At 52.5% G+C, this 22,594-nt stretch overlaps 1 protein-coding gene across 1 annotated transcript in view; it reads left to right on the top strand.

The window, feature by feature from the left end:
• Positions 1–1,207: 1,207 nt before the first annotated feature.
• Positions 1,208–22,594, top strand: part of MARCO (macrophage receptor with collagenous structure) — a 51,348-nt gene continuing 29,961 nt past the window's right edge. The window contains exons 1-6 of the mRNA XM_029069196.2: positions 1,208–1,426; positions 12,404–12,505; positions 13,437–13,718; positions 15,499–15,534; positions 18,536–18,580; positions 20,126–20,233. Of these exons, the coding sequence (XP_028925029.1) occupies positions 1,261–1,426; positions 12,404–12,505; positions 13,437–13,718; positions 15,499–15,534; positions 18,536–18,580; positions 20,126–20,233 (739 nt within the window). The 5' untranslated portion in view covers positions 1,208–1,260. The remainder of the gene's footprint in view (positions 1,427–12,403; positions 12,506–13,436; positions 13,719–15,498; positions 15,535–18,535; positions 18,581–20,125; positions 20,234–22,594) is intronic.

Below are 22,594 nucleotides of genomic sequence, written 5' to 3' on the forward strand. Positions count from 1 at the left end.
CTTCAGAAGCAGCGTGGCTCAGTGGAAAGAGCCCGGGCTTGTGAGTCAGAGGTCATGAGTTCAAATCCCAGCTCTGCCACTTGTCAGCTGTGTGACTGTGGGCGAGTCACTTAACTTCTCTGTGCCTCAGTTACCCCATCTGTAAAATGGGGATTAACTGTGAGCCTCACGTGGGACAACCTGATTACCCTGTATCTACCCCAGCGCTTAGAACAGTGCTCGGCACATAGTAAGCGCTTAACAAATACCAACATCATCATCATCATCATTCATCCCCATTTATAGATGAGGTAACTGAGGCACAGAGAAGTTAGGTGGCTTGTTTAAGGTCACACTGCAGACAAGCGGAGGAGCCGGGATTAGAACCCATGACCTCTGACTCCCAAGTCCTTGCTCTGTCCAGTTAGCCATAATAATAATAATGTTGGTATTTGTTAAGCGCTTACTGTGTGCAGGGCACTGTTCTAAGCGGTAGGGTAGATACAAGGTCATCAGGTTGTCCCACGTGAGGCTCACAGTCTTCATCCCCATTTGACAGATGGGGTCCCTGAGGCCCAGAGAAGTGAAGTGACTTGCCCACAGTCACACAGCTGACAAGTGGCAGAGCCGGGATTCGAACCCATGACATAGCAAGTGCTTAACGAATACCGCAATTATAATCACTATTACATTGTCCTCTCCCACGCCCTTAGTACGGTGCTCTGCACGCAGTAAGCGCTCGATAAATATGACTGAATGAATAATAATAAGGGGGAAACTGCGGTCCAGAGAGGTTGAGTGACTTGCCCAAGGTCACGCAGCAGGACAGGGTTGGTGATGGGTCTTTAATCCAGGTCCTCAGGCTCCCCACCCTCTCTCCCCTCCAGGCCACACTAGCTTCCCTCCCCCTAGGCCGGGCCAGGGGCCAGGTGAATTTCGTTCCGCGGCACCGGGGAAATCAGGTTTTGCCAGTGGTGGCTTCCCGACCTGGGCAAATCTCTGGGTCAAGATGCCACGCTCTGCTTCTGGTTCTGTTCCAGTCTCCCCATCCCCCCAACCAGGGGCGGGGGGCCGGGCCACCAGGGGCCGGACACTTTCGAGAAGTGGCTGAACTCCGACCTCAGCGGGAAGTCATGGGCGAGTTCCTGACGTCCAAGCTGGGGAGGGCGGGCGGTGGTCCGGCACCAGTACAAATACCGGACGGTCACGGGACGGGGGAGTAGCCACCCCTCGAGGGCCGCTCGCCTGGGTCACTCACCCCTGGTCCGCCCGCCCGCCGCCATGGACACGCGAGGGATCCTGAAGGAGGAGGTCACGGGTGACCCAGAGGACCTCCCTGGGGCAGCACCGACCACCGCCTTCGCTGGGTCAGTCCAGACCACCGCCTTCCCTGAGCCAGACCGAGTCACCACCTTCCTCTCGGGCATGGCTCCGCTCCAGATGTACGGTAAGTTCTTTTTCTTTTTTAAGATATTTGTTAAACGCTCACTGTGGGCCAGGCACTGTACCGAGAGTTGGGGGAGATACAGGCTAGACCGGGAGCTCGCTGCGGGCAGGGAATGTGTCAGTTTGTTGTCGTAGTGCCCTCTCCCAAGAGCTTAGTACAGTGCTTCGCACGCGGTAAGCGCTCAATAAATACGATCGAATGAATGATTGAAGCCAATCGGGTTGGACACACTCCCTGACCTACAAGTCACTTAACTTTCTGTGCCTCAGTTCCCTTATCTGTAAAATGGGGATTAAGATCGTGAGCCCCGTGTGGGGCAGGGACTGTGCCCCACCTGATTATCTTATACCTATCCCAGTGCTTAGAACAGTGCTTGGCACATAGTAAGTGCTTAAAAAGTATTACTATTATTATTATTCTCTCCCAAATACTTGGTAGAGCGCTCTACACACTGAGCACAGGAGCAGCATTGTGTAGTGGATAGACCACTGGCCTGGGAGTCAGAAGGCTATGGGTTCTAATTCCGGCTCCACCACTTGATAATAATGGTAATGATAATCATTATAACTGTGGTATTTGTTAAGCACTTACTATGTGCCAAGCCCTGTTCTAAGCGCTGGGGGAGATACGAGGTAATCAGGTTTACCCACGTGGGGCTCACGGTCTCAATCCCCATTTTACAGATGAGGTAACTGAGGCACGGAGAAGTTAAGTGATTTGCCCAAGGTCACACAGCAGACAAGTGATGGACTCAGGTTTAGAACCCATGACCTCTGACTCCCAAGCCCCTGTTCTTACCACTAGGCCATGCTGCTTTACTTGACTGCTGTGTGACCTTGGGTGAGTCACTGCACTTCTCTGGGCCTCAATTCCCTTATCTGAAAAATGGGGATTGAGACTGTGAGCCCCATGTGGGACAGGGACTGTGTCCAACCCGATTTACCTATGTCCACCCCAGTGCTTAGTACGGTGCCTGGCACATAGTAAGTGCTTAATAAATGCCACAGTTATTATTAGCAGATGCTCAATCAGTATCACTGATTGATTTTTTGATCGATTACTGAATATCTACAGTGTGCAGAGCCCTGAAGTCAGACCTGCAGAGACTGAAAGAGAAGTCATAATCTGCGCCTCTAGACTGTAAGTTCGCTGTGGGCAAGGAATGTGTTCATTCATTCACTAGTATTAATTGAGCGCTTACTATGTGCAAAGCACTGTACTAAATGCTTGGGATGAACAAATCGGTAACAGATAGAGACGGTCCCTGCCCTATGATGGGCTTACAGTTTATTGTTCTGCTGTACTCTCCCAAGCGCCTAGTACAGTGCTTTGTACGCAGTAAGCGCTCAATAAATACGATTGAACAAATGAATATGTCAGGCCTCGCCTTGCCCTCAAAGAGCTTCCACTCTAAAGGGGTGACAAAAAGAAAGATGGGCATCATTTACAGACCGGAAGAGCAGGAGATAGATTGAAGAGCCAGCAGGGAGCGGGTTGAAATCACTGGATAAATAATAAAATAACTCTACTTGGGAAAATATTGAGCCACGGTAAGTAGAAGCAGCGTGGCTCAGTGGCAAGAGCCTGGGCTTGGGAGTCAGAGGTCATGGGTTCGACTCCCAGCTCCGCCACTTGGCAGCTGTGTGACTGTGGGCAAGTCACTTCACTTCTCTGTGCCTCAGTTACCTCATCTGTAAAAGGGGGATGAAGACTGTGAGCCTCACACGCGGCAACCTGATTACCCTGTATCTCCCCCAGCGCTTAGACCAGTGCTCGGCACATAGCAAGCGCTTAACGAATACCAACGTTATTATTATTAATGTTAATGGAATCTGTGGTGTGCGCCTTCTGAGCCAAGCACTGCGCTAGCTGAGGTGTTTGGGGGCGGAGCTGGTGAAGGTGGCGATCGAAGCAGCGTGAAGCAGCGTGGCATGGGCTTGGGAGTCAGAGGATGTGGGTTCAAAATCCAGCTCTGCCGTTTCGCTGCTGTGTGACCCTGGGCAAGTCACTTCTCTGGGACTCGGTTCCCTTATCTGTAAAATGGGGATTAAGACTGTGAGCTCCATGTGGCTCACAACTACCATGTAAATAATAATAAGAGAAGGGGTCACGGACAGGTCTGACCATAGTCTCTGGTGCTTCCCAGCCTCAGAGATCTCTGCCCTCCCCAGCATGCTGTCTCCCCTCTCCCTTACCCACTATCTCCGCTCTCCCCCGCCCTTCTGTCTCTGCTTTTCCCACCCTGTGTCTCTGTTTTTCCCAGCCTACTATCTCCGGGTCTCTGCCTCTGCTTTTCCCAAGCCCACTATCTCCACTCTCCCCAGCCTGCCGTCTCTGGTCTTCCCAGCCTGCTGTCTCCGCTCTTCCCTGCTCACTGTCTCTCCTCCTCGCCGGCCCTCTGTCTGTCCTCCTCCCCAGACCACTGTCTCCGCTCTCCCCAGCCTGCTGACTCTGGTCTTCTAGCTCACTGTCTCCACTCTCCCCGGCTCTCTGTCTCTGCTTTCTGCTTTTCCCAGCCCTCTGTCTCTGTTCTCCCCACCCCGCTGTCTCCGCTCTCCCCCACCCACTGTCTCCGGTCTCCCCAGCCTGCTGACTCCGGTCTTCTAGCCCACTGTCTCCACTCTCCCCAGCTCTCTGTCTCTGCTTTCCCCAGCCCTCTGTCTCTGCTCTCCCCACCCTGCTGTCTCCACTCTCCCCCACCCACTGTCTCCATTCTCCCCAGCCCTCTGTCTCCGCCTTCCCCAACCCACTGTCTCCACTCTCCCTTGAATGATGTCTCTGCTCCTCCCCTTCCCTCTCTCTTTTCTCAGTGTTTGGCTCCTAGTAAGCACTTAAAAAACACCATCTTTTTTCTTCCTCTTCTCCTGCCTTCTGTCTCTCCTCCTCCCAAGCCCACCGTCTCCACTCTCCCCATCCGATCTTCCAGTTGCCCCAGCTCTCTTGTGAACTGGTGGAGGGCTTTAAAGCTGCTGGTGAGGAGTTTCTATTTGATGCAGAGGTGGAAAGGCAACCACTGGAGGTCTTGAGGAGTGGGGAAAAATGATCTGGACAGCAGAGTGGTGTACTTAATAACAATAATAATAATATTGTTGGTATTTGTTAAGCGCTTACTATGTGCAGAGCACTGTTCTAAGCGCTGGGGGAGATACAAGGTCATCAGGTTGTCCCACGTGGGGCTCACGGTCTTCATCCCCATTTTACAGATGAGGGAACTGAGGCGCAGAGAAGTGAAGTGGCGTACCCAAAGTCACACGGCTGACAAATGGCGGAGCCGGGATTAGAACCCAAGACCTCTGACTCCCCAGCCCGGGCTCTTTCCACTAAGCCATGCTGCTTCTCACTTAGACTGTGAGCCCCAAGTGGGACAGGGACTGTGTCCAAAATGATTAATTTGTACCTACCCCGGTGCTAAGTATTCATTCAATCATTCATTCAATAGTATTTATTGAGCGCATACTATGTGCAGAGCACTGTACTAAGCGCTTGTAATGTACAAATCGGTAACAGATAGAGACAGTCCCTGCCCTTTGACGGACTTACAGTCTAATCGGGGGAGACGGACAGACGAGAACAATGGCAATAAATAGAATCACGCAGGGCTTGACACAGTGAAAGTGCTTATCAAATACCATCATCATCATCTTCATTATCATCAAGTATGCATTACAGCGGGGAGAGACAGGAGGCAGAGAGGTTAGTGGGGAGACCGAGGCAAGAGTCAAGGCGGGATAGGATAAGGGCTTGGATTAACGTGGTACCAGGAGAGGAAAGGACAGATTTTAGCTATGTTGTAAAAGTTGAACCGAAAGGATTTGGTGATAAATCGAATAGGTGGGTTGAATGAGAGAAAGAAGCGAAGGATAAGGCCAAGGTTGCGGGCTTGTGAGACAGGAAGGATGGTGGTGTCGTCTACAGTGATGGGAAAGTCAAGGCAGGGAGAGGGTTTGGGTGGGAAGATAAGGAGCTCTGTTTTAGACACGTTAGGTTTGAAGTGTCAACAGGATATCCAAGTAGATGCCTAAAGATAGGAGGAAATGAGAGATCTCAGAGAAGGGGAGAGATCAGAGCTGGTGATTTAGCTTTTTTTAATGGTATTTGTTAAGCATTTACTATGTGCCAGGCACTGCATTAAGTGCTGGCGTTGATACTTGTTGGGCACAGTCCATGTCCCATATGGGGCTCACAGTCTTCATTCCTATTTTGCGGATGAGGTGATTGAGGCGCAGAAAAGTTAAAGTGACTCGCCCAAGTTCACAGCAGGCAAGTGGCGGAGTCAGGTCCTTCTGACACTAAGCGCTTCGTACCGTGCTCTGCACACAGTAAGCGCTCAATAAATATGATTAAGTGAATAAATGACACTAAATTCTACATTCCCAAAAGTAGATTTGGGAATCATCCACAGAGAGGTGACAATCGACGCCGTAAGAGCAAATGAGTTCTCCGAGGGAGTGGGTGTAGATGGAGAATAGAAGGGGATCCCGAACTGAGCCTCGAGGGACCCCCACAGTGAGGGGGTGGGAGGCAGAGGAGGAGCCCATCAAGGGGACGGAGAAGGAGCGGTCGGAGAGGTAGGAGGAGAACCGGGAGAGGACAGTGTCCGGGAAGCCGAGGTTGGATAACGTTTCCAGGAGAAGGGGGTGGCCTACAGTGTCGAAGGCAGCCGAGAGGTCGAGGAGAATTAGGATGGAGTTGAGGCCGTTGGATCTGGCGAGAAGGTCATCGGTAACCTTTGAGAGGGCAGTTTCTGTGGAGCGAAGGGGACGGAAGCCGGAGTGGAGGGGGTAAAGGAGAGAATTGGAGGAGAGGAAGTGGAAGCGGTGGGTGTAGGCAACTCGCTCAAGACTTTGGAGAGAAATGGTAGGAGGGAGATGGGGCAATAACTGGAGGGAACCATGGGGTCAAGCGAGGGGTTTTTTTTAGGACAGAGGAGACATGGGTATGTTTGAAAGCAGTGGGGAAGAAGCCCCCGGAGAGTGAATAGTTAAAGATGGCAGTCGGGGAGGGAGTAAGGGAGACCGCAAAAGTTTTGACAAGGTGTGAAGGAATTTGGAAAGGAGGCGGAAGATCTCCCGTTGAGATAGTGCTGGGAAAGATGGGAGAGACAAAGGGGCAGGATGAGGGAGACATCGGAGAGAAGCAGAGGAATTTCATCTGCAGTGTCACAGTCTATGGGAGGGGGAGAACAGGCATTTAATCCTGATTTTCCGGATGAAGAAACTGAGGCTTAGAGAAGTGAAGTGACCTTTCCAAGTTCATATCAGGCAGGTGGTGGATCCAATCTAGCAGTCAATCGATGGTATCTACCAAACACTTACAGTGTGCAAAGCACTGGTCTGAGTGCTTGGGAGAGGACATTAGAACAGAGTGTGTAAAACATGTTCTCTGCCACTGGAAGTAGAGGAGTTTACTTTCTAGAGGAGGAGGCAGATGAAGAAATAAACGGTGGCTATAAGCACAAGTGCTTGGGGCTGGGAGTGGGTAAAAATAAATAAATACCGGGGCATATTTATTTATTCCCAATTCAAGAGATGACTGATTGGTCCATAAAATTTAGGCTAGGTGGTGGAGGCTTAGAAAAGCAGTGTGGTCTAGTGGAAATCAATTAATCAGAGCTTTTTACTGAGCACTAATTATGTTCAGAGCACCATACTAAGTGCTTGGGAAAGTCCAGTATAACAGACTTGGTAGAAATATTCCCTGCCCACAAGGAGCTTTCAGCCTAGTGCGGCGACAGACATCGATATTTATTTATATCGATGCCTGTTCACTTGTTTTGATGTCTGTCTCTCCCCTTCTAAACTGTAACCCCGGTGAGGGAAGGGATTATCTCTCTTTATTCCTGAATTCTACTTTCCAAGGGCTTAGTACAGTGCTCTGCACACAGTAAGTGCTCAATAAATACGACTGAATGAATGAATGAATCGATAAATAAATCAGGGATATGGACATAAGTGCTGTGCAGCTGAAGGAGGGCTAAATAAAGGGGGCAAGCCTAAGTGGAAGGGTGAGACAGAAGGGAGAGGGAGAAAAGGAAAGGAGGACTTAATCAGGGAAGGCCTCTTGAAAGCCAGTATTAGAACCCAAAAGTCTCCTGACTCTCAGATTCAATATCTTTCCCCTTAGGCCTCATTCATGAACTTATTTTCACCCCCTTAATACTAATGGGCTAATAAATACTGATCAATTTATTATTTATTGATTGTGATCATTTCAGTTGCAAATATTTTTATATCCATCTCCGCCTTCTAGACTGTAAGACTGGTGTGGGCAGGGATTGTCTCTCTTTATTGTTATTTCATTCATTCACTCATTCAATCGTATTTATTGAGCGCTTACTGCGAGCAGAGCACTGCACTAGGCGCTTGGAAAGTATAACTGGACAACAAATAGAAACAACCCCTACCCAATAATGGGCTTACAATCTAGAAGGGGGGAGACAGACAACAAAAGAAGTAGACAGGAATTGATAGCAACAATATAAATAGAATTATAGAAATATACACATCATTAATAAAATAAATAGAATTATAAATAAGTACATATATGCACAAGAGCCGTGGGGAGGGGGGTAGAGAAGAGGGAGGGAGTGGGAGTGATGGGGAGGGGAGGAGGAGCAGAGGAAAAGGGGGGCTCAGTCTGGGAAGGCCTCCTGGAGGAGGTGAGCTTTCAGTAGGGCTTTGAAAGAGGGAAGTGTGCTAGTTTGGTGGATGTGAGGAGGTAGGGCATTCTAGAACAGAGATAGGACGTGGGCCAGGGAATTATTGCTGAATTGCACCTTCCAAGTGCTTAGTACAATTCATTCATTCATTCAATAGTATTTATTGAGCGCTTACTATGTGCAGAGCACTGTACTAAGCGCTTGGGATGAACAGGTCGGCAACAGATAGAGACAGTCCCTGCCATTTGACGGGCTTACAGTCTAATCGGGGGAGACGGACAGACAAGAACAATGGCACTAAACAGCGTCAAGGGGAAGAACATCTCGTAAAAACGATGGCAACTAAATAGAATCGAGGCGATGTACAATTCATTAACAAAATAAATAGGGTAACGAAAATATATACAGTCGAGCGGACGAGTACAGTGCTGTGGGGATGGGAAGGGAGAGGTGGAGGAGCAGAGGGAAAAGGGGAAAATGAGGCTTTAGCTGCGGAGAGGTAAAGGGGGGATGGCAGAGGGAGTAGAGGGGGAAGAGGAGCTCAGTCTGGGAAGGCCTCTTGGAGGAGGTGATCTTTAAGTAAGGTTTTGAAGAGGGAAAGAGAATCAGTTTGGCGGAGGTGAGGAGGGAGGGCGTTCCAGGACCGCGGGAGGACGTGACTCGGGGGTCGACGGCGGGATAGGCGAGACCGAGGGACGGCGAGGAGGTGGGCGGCAGAGGAGCGGAGCGTGCGGGGTGGGCGGTAGAAAGAGAGAAGGGAGGAGAGGTAGGAAGGGGCGAGGGGACGGAGAGCCTCGAAGCCTAGAGTGAGGAGTTTTTGTTTGGAGCGGAGGTCGATAGGCCACCACTGGAGTTGTTTAAGAAGGGGAGTGACATGCCCGGATCGTTTCTGCGGGAAGATGAGCCGGGCAGCGGAGTGAAGAATAGACCGGAGCGGGGCGAGAGAGGAGGAAGGGAGGTCAGAGAGAAGGCTGACACAGTAGTCTAGCCGGGATATAACGAGAGCCCGTAATAGTAAGGTAGCCGTTTGGGTGGAGAGGAAAGGGCGGATCTTGGCGATATTGTAGAGGTGAAACCGGCAGGTCTCGGTAACGGATAGGATGTGTGGGGTGAACGAGAGGGACGAGTCGAGGATGACACCGAGATCGCGGGCCTGCGGGACGGGAAGGATGGTCGTGCCATCCACGGTGATGGAGAAGTCTGGGAGCGGACCGGGCTTGGGAGGGAAGATGAGGAGCTCAGTCTCGCTCATGTTGAGTTTTAGGTGGCGGGCCGACATCCAGGTGGAGACGTCCCGGAGGCGGGAGGAGATGCGAGCCCGAAGGGAGGGGGAGAGAACAGGGGCGGAGATGTAGATCTGCGTGTCATCTGCGTAGAGATGGTAGTCAAAGCCGTGAGAGCGGATGAGTTCACCGAGGGAGTGAGTGTAAATGGAGAACAGAAGAGGGCCGAGAACTGACCCTTGAGGAACTCCAACAGTTAAAGGATGGGAGGGGGAGGAGGCTCCAGCGTAGGAGACCGAGAATGATCGGCCAGAGAGGTAAGAGGAGAACCGGGAGAGGACAGAGTCCGTGAAGCCGAGGTGAGATAAGGTATGGAGGAGGAGGGGATGGTCGACAGTGTCAAAGGCAGCAGAGAGGTCAAGGAGGATCAGAATGGAGTAGGAGCCATTGGATTTGGCAAGAAGGAGGTCACGGGTGACCTTAGAGAGAGCAGTCTCGGTAGAGTGGAGGGGACGGAAGCCAGATCGGAGGGGGTCTAGGAGAGAATGGGAGTTAAGGAATTCTAGGCATCGATTGTAGACGACTCGTTCTAAGATTTTGGAAAGGAAGGGTAGTAGGGAGATAGGACGATAACTGGAGGGGGAAGTGGGGTCGAGAGCGGGTTTTTTTAGGATGGGGGAGACGTGGGCGTGTTTGAAGGCAGAGGGGAAGGAGCCCTTGGAGATCGAGTGGTTAAAAATAGACGTTAAGGAAGGGAGGAGGGCAGGGGCGATGGTTTTAAGAAGGTGAGAGGGAATGGGGTCCGAGGCGCAGGTGGAGGGGGTGGCACTTGCGAGGAGGGAGGAGATCTCCTCTGAGGATACCGCAGGGAAGGATGGGAAAGTAGGGGAGGGGGTCGTTGGGGGGAAGGGGAGAGGCGGAGGGGTGACTTTGGGGAGCTCAGACCTGATCGTGTTGATTTTCGTGAGGAAATAGGTGGCCAGATCATTAGGGGTGAGAGATGGGGGAGGGGGAGGAACAGGGGGCCTAAGGAGAGAGTTAAAGGTCCGGAACAATCGGCGGGGGTGACGGGCATGGGTGTCGATGAGGGAGGAGAAGAAGCTTTGCCTGGCGGAGGAGAGGGCAGAGTTAAGGCAGGAAAGGATAAATTTGAAGTGTGTGAGGTCGGCTCGGTGCTTGGACTTTCGCCAGCAGCGCTCGGCAGCTCGAGCATAGGAGCGTAGGAGGCGGACGGAGGAGGTGAACCAGGGCTGTGGGTTAGTGGAGCGAGAGCGGCGGAGGGAAAGGGGGGCCAGAGAGTCGAGATGAGTAGAGAGGGTGGAGTTGAGAGCGGAGACCCGATCGTCGAGAGTGGGAAGAGAGGACAGGGCGGCAAGGTGAGGAGAGATGCTATTGGAAAGACGGATGGGATCGAGAGAGCGGAGGTCTCTGTGGGGCCGTAGCGAAGATCTGCAGGGGGAGGGAGTGTGAGAGATGAGGCAGGTGAGAAGGTTATGGTCAGAGAGAGGGATTTCAGAGTCGGTGAGTGAGGAGATAGCGCAGCGGTAGGAGATGACGAGATCGAGGGTGTGACCGAGTCGGTGAGTGGGCGCGGTATGGTGGAGGAGGAGGTCGGCAGAGTCGAGGAGGGATAGCAGGCGGGCGGCAGAGGAGTCGTCGGGTACATCCGTATGGATGTTGAAGTCTACAAGGATCAGAGTGGGCAGAGAGAAGGAGAGGAGGAAGGTGAGAAAGGGGTCAAGGTGGTCGAAGAAGTCGGAGGTGGGACCGGGAGGGCGGTAGATGACGGCGACAAGTAACTGGAGTGGGTGGTAGAGGCGAATGATATGGGCTTCGAAGGAGGGGAAGGAGATTCTGCACACAGTAATCGCTCAATAAATACGATGAATAAATTGAATGAATAAAGCTCCTATAAGGGTTCAAGAAATACCACTGATTGATTCAGTGGCTCCTTCCCCACTGCTTTCAACCTGCCCACTTATCTGATGTCCCAGGGAAAATGCCAAGGCTGTGGGCTGGAGAGATGGGGAAGATGGTAATGTTGCCTACAGTGATGGGAAATTCTGGAGGCTCAAAGGGATTGGGTGGAAAGATGAGGAGTTCTGATTTGGACATGTTAAGTTTGAGGTGCAGGCGGGACGTCCAGGTAAAGATGTGCGGAAGGCAGGAGGAACTAAAGAGAATGAAGAGGAAAGAGGGTGGGGCTGGAAAGGGAGATTTGGGAATCACCCGCATAGAGATGAAGCAGTGGGAGCAAATGAGTTCTCCAAGGGAGTGGGTGGAGGTGGAGAATAGAAGGGGACCCAGAACTGAGCCTCAAGGGACCCCCAAAGTGAGGGGGTGGAAGGGGGAGGAGGAGCCCGCCAAGGAGATTGAGAATGAGCGGCCAGAGAGATAACAGGAGGACCAAGAGAAGACGGAGTCCGTGAAACTAAGTTCGGATAAGGAGAAGGAAATGGTCCACCGTGTCGAAGGCAGCTGAGAGGTCGAGGAGGATCAGGATGGAGTAGAGGCCGTTGGAATTGGCCAGAAGGAGGTCACTGAGAACTTTAGAGAGGGTGGTTTCCTTGGAGTGAAGAAGACAGAAGTCAAGTTGGAGGGGACTGAGAGGAAGTGGAGGCAGCAGGTGTAGGCAACTCACTCTGGGAGTTTATTGTTGGGGAGACCCACAGCTCCCACGGGGCCTGTTGGGGGAAGGGATTATTTCATTCTCAGCCCACACCAATGTCCCCGGCGTTCTCACTTTGTGGGATGCCGTGCTAAGCCTCTGTTTGCTCCCTGAGCCGGATGCTAAGAGAAGCAGCGTGGCTCAATAGAAAGAGCCCGGGCTGGGGAGTCAGAGGTCATGAGTTCAAATCCCGGCTCAGCCGCTTGTCAGCTGTGTGATTTTGGGCAAGTCACAATATCTGTGCCTCAGTTACCTCATCTGTAAAATGGGGATTAAGACTGTGAGCCCCATGTGGGACAACCTGATCACCTTGTATCCTCTCCAGCACTTAGAACAGTGCTTTGCACATAGTAAGCGCTTAACAGATGCCATCACTATTATTATTATTATGTTGAGCTAGGCCTCTGTGACCGTTTGTCCCATTTTAGAGCCAAACCCAAAGCGTCCCAGTGGAAAGAACCGCTTCTTCGCAGCTGTCACTCTCTACCTCGTCCTGCTGACGGCAGGCCTGGGATTACTGCTGGCCCAAGGTATGTCTTCCTCTTCGTCTCGGTCGGAGAGCCAAAGCGGGAGTCGGGGGAGGCAGGCTCCCCCTCTGCCGATGTCTTTGGACTTGAGTGGGATGGATGGGTGAGTGGGTGGGTGGACGGATGGATGGATGGGTGGGTGGGTGGATGGTTGATGGTTGGTTGATGAATGGATAGATGAATGGATTGGGGGTGGGGTGGGGGGGGTGGATGGATGGTTGGATGATGGGTGGATGGATGGGTGGAGGGGTGGACTTGTGGACGCACGGATGGGTGGTCAGTTGGGTGGATGGTAGATGGATGAATGGACAAACGGTTGGGTGGATGGATGGTTGGATGGGTAGATGGATGGATACCCTCATTTCCAAGACCTAAAGGAAGTTCCCCAGGGCCGGGGTCACCTGGGGGAGGGCCGGTCCCACCATCTAATTCTCTTCCCCTCTTCAAATCCCTACTTAAAACTCACCTCCTCCAAGAGGCCCTCCCAGACTGAGCTCCCCCCTTTTTCCCTCTGCTCCCTCTACCCTCCCTTCACCTCTCCGCAGCTAAACCCTCTTCTCCCCCTTTCCCTCTCCTCCTCCCCCTCTCCCATCCCACCCCCTCGGCACTGTACTCGTCCGCTGGACTGTATATATCTTTATCACCCTATTTATTTTGTTTATTTTGTTTAATGAGATGTATATCACCCTGATTCTATTTAGTTGCCATTGTTTTTATGAGATGTTCTTCCCCTTGACTCTATTTATTGCCATCGTTCTTGTCTGCCCGTCTCCCCCGATTAGACTGTGCGCCCGTCAAAGGGCAGGGACCGTCTCTACCTGTTGCCGACTTGTTCATTCCAAGCGCTTAGTCCAGTGCTCTGCACATAATAAGCGCTCAATAAATACTATTGAGTGAATGAATGAATCTAACGCCCTCCCTGCCTCCGGTCCAGTTTTACACTTGCAGGAGAAAATGACAGTCCAGCAAGAGTGGTCCAGGGCTGTGGAAGAATCCCTGTTCCCCAATGCTTCCCACCTCTCCGGGCAGGACCTCGGCCCTCTCCCCACGGGAAGGAGTCCCTCCTTCTCCTACTTGCTTTCCCATTACAACCCCCCATCTCCCACCTTTGCGGGAGAGAGGGCGAGGCTCCAGACCCTAGAGAAGGAAGTCCAAGACATCTGGACCAGTCACGGAGACCTGATGCAAGCCTTGGACAATCTCACCCTGGTCCCAGGTACCCTCCGGTGCACTGAGGTCAAGCAACTAATCAATCATACTTGTTGAGCGCTTACTCTGTGCAGAGCAGTGAACTAAGCATTTGGGAGAGTACGATAGAACAATAAGCACATACTTTCCCTGACCACAACGAGCTTACAATCTAGAGGGGGAGACAGACATGAATAAAAAGTAATAAATGATAGATATGCACATAAGTATCCTCTCAAGGTCATTCCTGGAGAGTTTCCAGTCCTCTACCAGTCTCGACTACAGGAGGGAGAGTCAAGCAGAGGCATATCCATTCCACTGCTAGCTTGGGCAGTGGCTAGCGAGTCAAAGGCCATCTGCTACAAGTCAAGATTCCCCTGTGCTGAGCAGCAGCAGCATGAGAAAGAGTCAAGGGTGGAGACTAAAGTTTACTGCACGGAAGGAGACGATGGGAAACCACTTCCGGATTTTTACCAAGAAAACTCTATGGATAACTACCAGATTGATTGCAGATGAAGGGGAAGCATTCTCAGAGGGACGTGTCCATGGCGTCTCTATGGGTCGGAGACGACTCGACGGCATAAGACAAGACAAGATGGACATAAGTGGTGTGGGGCTGGGAAGGGGGATGAATGAAGGGAGTGGGAGAAGAGGAAAAGAGGGCTTAGTTAGGGAAGGCCTGGAGATGTGCCTTCAATAAGGCTTTGAAGTAAGGGAGAGTCATTGTTTGTCGGATGCAGGGAGGGAAGGCAACCCAGGCCAGAGGCAGGATGTGGATGAGGGTCGGCGGCGAGATGAACAAGATCGAGAAGGTTGGAGCTAGTGGAGTAAAGTGTGTGGGCTGGGTTGTAGTAAGAGAGTAGCGAGGTGAGGCAGGAGGGGGCAAGGTGATGGAGGCCTTTAAAACCAATGGTGAGGAATTTCTGTTTGAGGAGGAGGTGGATGGGCAACCACTGGAGGTTCTCGAGGAGTGGGGAAACATGGCCTGAACATTCCTGTAGCAAAATCATCTGGGCAGGAGAGTGAAATATGGCCTGGAGTGGAGAGAAACAGGAGGCAGGGAGGTCAGCAAAGCGACTGATACAGTAATCAAGGTGGGAGAGGGTAAGTGATTGTTGTGAGGGTGAAACCGAGAGGATTTAGTGACAGATTATGTGGTTTAAATGAGAGAGAGGAGTCAAGGTTAATGGCAAGGTTACGGTCTTGTGAGGCAAGAAGGATGGTGGTGCCATCTAAAATCAGGCGAAGACAGGGTTTGGATGGGAAAATAAGGAATTCTATTTTGGACGTGTGAAGCTTGAGGTGACGGGAGGATTACTAAGTAGAATTGTCTTGAAGGCAGGAGGAAGTACGAGGCCAGAGAGAGGGAGAGAGATCGAGGCTGGAGAGGGAGATTTAGGTTTCATCCGCATAGAGGTGGTAGGTGAAGCCGTGGGAGTGAATGAGTTCTCCGAGGGAGTGGGTGAGTAGAGGGAGAACCAGGGCAGAGCCAGCCCTTGGATGTTCAGGCCCAGAGGTCTTGCAGTGACCATTCGGCTGGGATTATCCCCCTGCTCCCTTCAGTCCACCCTTCCTCAGCCTCACTTCTGAAAGGGCAGAAATGCTCTAGGAGAGGAAGAAGCATTCCAGGAGGGGCAGAATCCCTCCAGGAGGGACAGGGATATTCTAGGATGGACATGGGGGTGGGGAGGGGCGGAGCACTCTAGGAGGGGCAGGAGCACTTTAGGGATGGGGATGGGGGAGCATGCCATTCCTGAGGGACAGGTCAAGGCCTTCCAGCCACTGACGAACTGTGCCTTGCGTTTCAGGTCCTCAGGGGCCCTCGGGAGCACCAGGCCCAACAGGTAGGCGCTTCCCCGGCTTGGCCTCGGACGGGACACCTTCTTCCCACGCCACCCCTGGCCCTAGCCCGACCCTAGTTTGGGGACAGTCCTTGAGGGGCTCTGGGCCTCCTCCTTCTCCTTATCCTCCTCTCCCTGCTCAACTCTTCCTCCTCCTCCTCTTTCTCTTCTTCCTTCTCCTCTTCCTCCTCCTCCTTTTCTACCTCCTCTTCTTCCTCCTTCTCCTCCTCTTCCTCCTCCTCCTTTTCTTCCTCCTCTTCTTCCTACTTCTTTTCTTCTTCTTCCTCCTCCTCTTTTCCTCTTCTTCCTCCTTCTCTTCTTCTTCCTCCTCTTCCTCCTTCTCTTTCTCTTCCTCCTCCTCCTTTTCCTCCTTCTCTTCTCCCTCTCCTCCTCCTTTCCCTCTCCTCCTCCTTCTCTCTCCCTCCTCATCCTCCTCCTCCCCTCCTCCTCCGCTTCCTTTCCCTCCTCATCCTCCTATTCCTCTCCCTCCTCCTCCTTCTTCTCTCCCTCTTTCTCTTCTTCCTCCTCCTCCACCCCAATGCAGGGGCGTGGCTATATGGCCTCAGTTTACCATGGCAGGCAGAGCCAAGGGTCACAGGGCCTGAAAACGTGGCCCTGGGCTCTGGCCTGGGCCTGGGGTCAGATAGCTTGGTACAGTGACCCCAGAGTGGGGGGGGGGGAGGGAACCCCCCTGGAGGGTACACCCAAGCCCCACCCCCGAATTCCTCCATACACCAGTCCTTTCCCACAAGCAACTGCCCAAGGCCTTATTTCTCCAATCTCCACAATACCCTCACGAACCCACTTGCCAATCCTCAGCATGCCCTTACCACCCCGCTGCCTTATTTCTCCAATCCCCACAATCCCTCACCACCCTACTGCCTTATTTCTCCAATCCCCAAAATCCTTTTGCCACCCCGCTGCCCCATTTCTCTAATCCCCATATTACCTTCACCATCCCACTGCCTTATTTCTGCCGATTAGACTGTAAGCCCGTCAGTGGGCAGGGATTGTCTCTATCGGCTGCCGTACTGTACATTCCAAGAGCTTAGTACAGTGCTCTGCACATAGTAAGCGCTCAATAAATTCTATTGAATGAATGAATGAATTTCTACAAGGACACAATGACCCCCTCTCCATCGGTGGATCACTTTCGGGTCTCCTGCCCTGCCACCTGCCTATCCCAGCCCCTACTCCACCCCCTACCCTGTTCACGCCATTGGAAACACTAGTTTCTCACTAATAATAATATTTTAATTATTAATAATAATGACGGTATTTGTTAAGGGCCTAGTATGTGCCAAGCACTGTTCTAAGCACTGGGGCTTGTTAATCAGGTTGAACACAATCCCTATCCTACATGGGGTTCACAGTCTCAATGCCCATTTGACAGATGAGGTAACTGAGGCCAGAGAAATGAAGTGACTTGCACATGGTCGCACAGCAGACAAGTGGTGGAGTCAGAATTAGAACCCATGACCTTCTGACTTCCAGGCCTATACTCTTTCCACTAGGCCAGGCTGCTTCTCTCTTACTATGTGCCAGGCCCTGTACTAAGCACTGGGGTAGATACAAGCAAATCGGGATGGACACAGTCACTGTCCCACATGGGTCTCAATCTTAATTCCTATTTTACAGATAAGGAAACTGAGGTACAGCGAAGTGAAACGACTTGCCCAAGTTCACCCAGCAGACAAGTGTCAGAGCCGGGGTTAGAATCTAGGTCCTTCTGACTCCCAGATCCGTGCTCTATCAATCAGGCCGTGAAACAAAAACATACAAATGTGGCTCAGTGGAAAGAGCCCGGGCTTTAGAGTCAGAGGTCATGAGTTTGAAACCTAACTCTGCCACTTGTCAGCTGTGTGACTGTGGGCAAGTCACTTCACTTCTCTGTGCCTCAGTTTCCTCATCTGTAAAATGGGGATGAAGACTGTGAGCCCCACGTGGGACAACCCGATTCCCCTGTGTCTACCCCAGCTCTTAGAACAGTGCTCTGCACATAGTAAGTGCTTAACAAATATTCAATAGTATTTTAATAGTATTTATTGAGCGCTTACTATGTGCAGAGCACTGTACTAAGCGCTTGGGATGAACAAGTGGGCAACAGATAGAGACGGTCCCTGCCGTCTGACGGGCTTACAGTCTAATCGGGGGAGACGGACAGACAAGAACAATGGCACTAAACAGCGTCAAGGGGAAGAACATCTCGTAAAAATACCAACATTATTATTATTATTATTATTATTATACAAAGATAAGTCACAGGCAGCATCAGGGCAGTTTTACTGGGTGAATTCAAGCCAAACTTGGTCAAGCCCCCTCCCCACCCCACCCCGTGGTCACTGAACCAAGCTATCTGACCTCAGGTCATGTCTCCAGGCCCCGGGCCCCTCGGTTCCACCTGCCATGGTAAACTGAGGCCATACAGCCATGTTCCCCCCAGGGGAGTTGGCGGGGGGGAAAGGAGAAGGAGTAGGAAGGAGAGGAGGAGAAGGAGGAGGAAAGAAGAAGAAGAGAAAGGAGGAGGGAGAGGAAGAGAAGGAGTTGGAGAAGGAAGAAGGAGTTGGAGAGGAAGGGGGAGAAGAGGAGGACGAGGAGGATGATGAGAAGAAGGAGAAGGGAAAGGAGGAGGAGGGAGAGAAGGGAGATGAGGAGGAGAAGGAGGAGGAGAGAAGAGAAAGGAGAAGGGAAAGGAGGAGGAAGAGGAGGAGGAGGGAGAGGAGGGAGACGAGGGAGACGAGGAGGAAAAGGAGGACGATGAGGAGGAGAAGGAGGAGGAAAGAAGAAGGGAAAGGAGAAAGGAAAGGAGGAGGGAGAGGAGGGAAAGGAGGAGGAGAAGGAAGAGGAAGAGGAGAAGGGAGAGGAAGGAGAGAAGGAGCAGGAGGAGAACGTTGTTGCTTTGTCTCCTTTGAGCCCTGCTCATGTCTAAGGAGTCTCTACAGTTCACCCTCTCTTTCTCCCTCTCTTTTGCTCTCTCGCCCCCCCTTCGCCACCCCCTGTCCAGGTCCTCGAGGAGATAATGGAGCCCCTGGAAAGGATGGAAATCCAGGTACGTCCTTATATTATCGGAATACCCGGGGTGTGTGCGCGCGGCTTATATCCTCCCAAAGTGCTTTCCCATCACTTAGACTGGAAGCTCCTTGAGGGCAGGAGCGGTGCCTACTGACTCTATTGTGCTCTCACAAGTTCTCAGCACAGTGCTCAGCACACAGTAGACTGGAAGCTCCTTGAGGGCCGGGATCACGTCTACTAACTATTGTGCTCCCCCAAGCGGAGTGGATAGAGCCCAGGTCTGGGAGACAGGAGGTCACGGGTTTTAACCCGGGCTCCGCCACTTGTCTGCTGAGTGACCTTGGGCAAGTCACTTCCCTTCTCTGGGCCTCAGTTCCCTCATCTGTAAAATGGGGATTCAGAGTGTGAGCCTCACGTGGGACGGGGACTGTGTCCAACCCGATTTGCTTGCATCCGCCCCAGCGTTTAGTACAGTCCCTGGCACAAAGTAAGCTCTTAACAAATACCACAGTTATTATTGTTATTATTAACACTCTGCACCCATTTTACCGTCAGCTTGTTGTGAGCAGAGATCATAGCTACTAACCCTGTTGCACTCTCCCAAGCAGTAAGTACTGTGGTCTGTGCATGGTAGACGTTCGGTAAATGCCGATATTTGTTTGGCTGACGAGTCCGATGGTGAGCTGTCCCTTCGTTTGTTTTGGATGAAGAAAGGGAGCAAGTCGGGGCGATGCGGACGGGAGAAGAGGAAAGGAGGCTTTAGTCAGGGAAGGCCTCTTGGAGGAGGTGGGAGGCTTTGAAGCGGGGGAGTCATCGACTATGGGATGAGGAGGGTGGGTGTTCCAGGCTTGAGGCAGGACGTGGGTGAAGGGTGAGATAGGTAACGGCAGAGCCCAGGCCCTCTCGGTGCGGACCCCCACCTGAACTCCCCTCCGCCCCTAATCCCACGCACCCCACGCTTCCCCCCTGCACCCCCAGCTTGCCCTCACTGATCCCCGCACCGAGAAGCAGCCCCGTCCCCCCACCTCACCCCCAAAGCCCAGCCCCAGCCTGGGCCGGCTCCGGCCCAGACCAGCTCCGGTGCACCCAAGTCCAGGCCCGGCCGGCTCAGACCAGCCCCGGACCAGTCCCCGCCCGGCCCCCGGACTGATCAGCTCCGGCCTAGCCCCAGCCGGCCCGGCCCCAGCCTGGCCCGGCCCCAGTCCACCCCCAGACTGGCCCAGCCCCGGCCCTGACCCGAGCCCAATCCAACCCAGCCCCAGCTCCAGCCTCAGCCCAGCCCCAACCTGACCCAACTCCAGCCCGGTCCATCCCAGCCCCAAGCCAGTTTCAGCCCTACCCAAGCCCAGCCCCAGTCCCAATCTGGCCCAGCCCCAACCTGACCTAACCCCAGCCCGGTCCATCCCAGTCCCAGCCCAGCCCCAGCCCAGTTTCAGCCCTACTCAAGCCCAGCCCCAGCCCCAGGCCCAACCCAGCCCCAATCTGGCCCAGCCCCAACTTGACCCAGCCCCAGCCCGGTCCATCCCACCCCCAGCCCTCCCCAGCCCCTGTACTCACACCCCCCATCTCTCTCTCCCCACAGGACGACCAGGACAACCTGGACAGACCGGGCCACGTGGGATCCAGGGCCCGGCCGGCCTCAGGGGGGATCCAGGAGTCCAAGGCCCGAAAGGAGCCCCAGGAGCCACCGGTGAGCACCCCCCCCCCACCTCCCCGGCCCCCTGCCAAGCTGTCTCCTCTCTCAGAACTGTGCTGTTTGTTAAGCGCTTACTATGTGACAAGCACTGGGATGGATACAAGATCATCACATCGGACCCAGTCCCTGTCCCCCATGGGGTTCACTGTATAAGGAAAACAGGGATCCAATCCCCATTTTACAGATGAGGGAAGTGAGGCCCAGAGAAGCAAAGTGACTTGTCCGAGGTCACGCAGCAGACAGGTGACACAGGCGGCATTAGAACCCAGGTCCTCTGAGACTGCTTAGTACGGTGCTGGGCACACAGTAAGTGATCAATAAATGCCAGTGATTGATTGACTCCTAAGCCTGGGCACTATCCATTAGGCCACATCGCTTCTGCTGTTTTCCTGGAGGGCGGGGGGGGGGGGGGCAGCGGGGTGTCTTCCTCCTGCAGTTCATTCATTCAATAGAATTTATTGAGCGCTTACTATGCGCAGACCACTGTACTAAGCACTTGGATTGTACAAATCAGCAACAGATAGAGACAGTCCCTGCCCATTGATGGGCTTACAGTCTAATCAAGTGCTCAGCACAGCACTCCACACCCAGTAGGAGCTCAATAAATACCAAGTGCTGAATAATTGGTAGGATCGGGGATAATAATAAAATAATAGCTATATTTGTTAAGCACTTACTATGTGTGGAGCACTGTTCTGAGCGTTGGGGTAGATACAGGGTCATCGGGTTGTCCCACATGAGGCTCACAGTTTTAATCCTTATTTTACAGATGAGGGAACTGAGGCACAAAGAAATGAAGTGACTTGCTAACAGTCACACAGCTGACAAGTGGCACAGCAGGAATTCGAACCCACGACCTCTGGCTCCCAAGCCTGTGCTCTTTCCACTGAGCCACGTTAAATGCCAGACCGGGGGGAGACAGACCCTACAATACAACAGAGACGGGGAGATAGTCCCTACTCTAAATGTCAGACACGGGGAGACAGAATCTACAATGTATAAGAGAAGCAGCGTGGCCCAGTGGAAAGAGCCCGGGCTTGGGAGTCAGAAGTCATGGGTTCAAATCCCGGCTCAGCCATTTGTCAGCTGTGTGACTTTGGGCAAGTCACTTGACTTCTCTGTGCCTCAGTTGCCCCATCTGTAAAATGGGGCACTTCTCACTCTCTCACTCCAGGCTTCACTCTCGGCCTCAAGGCTGTCCATCCCCTCGCCCCTTCCTACCTCTCCTCCCTTCCCTCTTTCCCCTGCCCACCCCGCACGCTCCGCTCCTCCGCCGCCCACCTCCTCGCCGTCCCTCGGTCTCGCCCGTCCCGCCGTCGACCCCCGGCCCGCGTCCTCCCGCTGTCCCTGAAGGCCCTCCTTCCTCACCTCCGCCAAACTCATTCTCTTCCCCTCTTCAAAACCTTACTGAGAGCTCTCCTCCTCCGAGAGGCCTTCCCACACTGAGCTCCCCTTCTCCCTCTGCTCCCTCTACTCCCCCTTCACCTCTCCGCAGCTAAACCCTCTTCTCCCCCCTCCCTCTCCTCCTCCCCCTCTCCCATCCCATCCCCTCGGCACCGCACTCGTCCGCTCGACTGTATAGATCTTCATCACCCTATTTATTTTGTTAATGAGATGTACATCACCTTGATTCTATTTATCTGCTATTGTTTTAATGAGATGTTCTTCCCCTCGATTCTATTTATTGCTGTTGGTCTTTTCTGTCCGTCTCCCCCGATTAATAATAATAATAATAATAATAATAATGTTGGTATTTGTTAAGCGCTTACTATGTGCCGAGCACTGTTCTAAGCGCTGGGGGAGATACAGGGTAATCAGGTTGTCCCACGTGAGGCTCACAGTTTTAATCCCCCTTTAACAGATGAGGTCACTGAGGCACAGAGAAGTGAAGTGACTTGCCCACAGTCACACAGCTGACAAGTGGCCGAGCAGGGATTCGAACCCATGACCTCTGACTCCCAAGCCCAGGGTCTTTCCACTAAGCCACGATTAGACCGTAAGCCCGTCAAAGGGCAGGGACTGTCTCTATCTGTTGCCGATTTGTACATTCCAAGCGCCTAGTACAGTGCTCTGCACATAGTAAGCGCTCAATAAATATTATTGAATGAATGAATGAATAAAATGGGGATTAAAACTGTGAGCCCCACGTGGGACAACCTGGTCACCTTGAAACAGCGCTTAGAACAGTGCTTTGCACATTGTAAGCACTTAACAAATACCATTATTATCATTATTATTATTATTATTATGACAGTCAGGGGGAGACAGACACCACAATAAATGTCAGATGGGGGAGACACACTATGATAAATGACAGACAAAGGGAGACAGGCATTATAATTAAAGATAGACGGT

Source organism: Ornithorhynchus anatinus, chromosome 1, assembly GCF_004115215.2.
Source record: "Ornithorhynchus anatinus isolate Pmale09 chromosome 1, mOrnAna1.pri.v4, whole genome shotgun sequence".
Lineage (NCBI taxonomy): Eukaryota > Metazoa > Chordata > Mammalia > Monotremata > Ornithorhynchidae > Ornithorhynchus > Ornithorhynchus anatinus.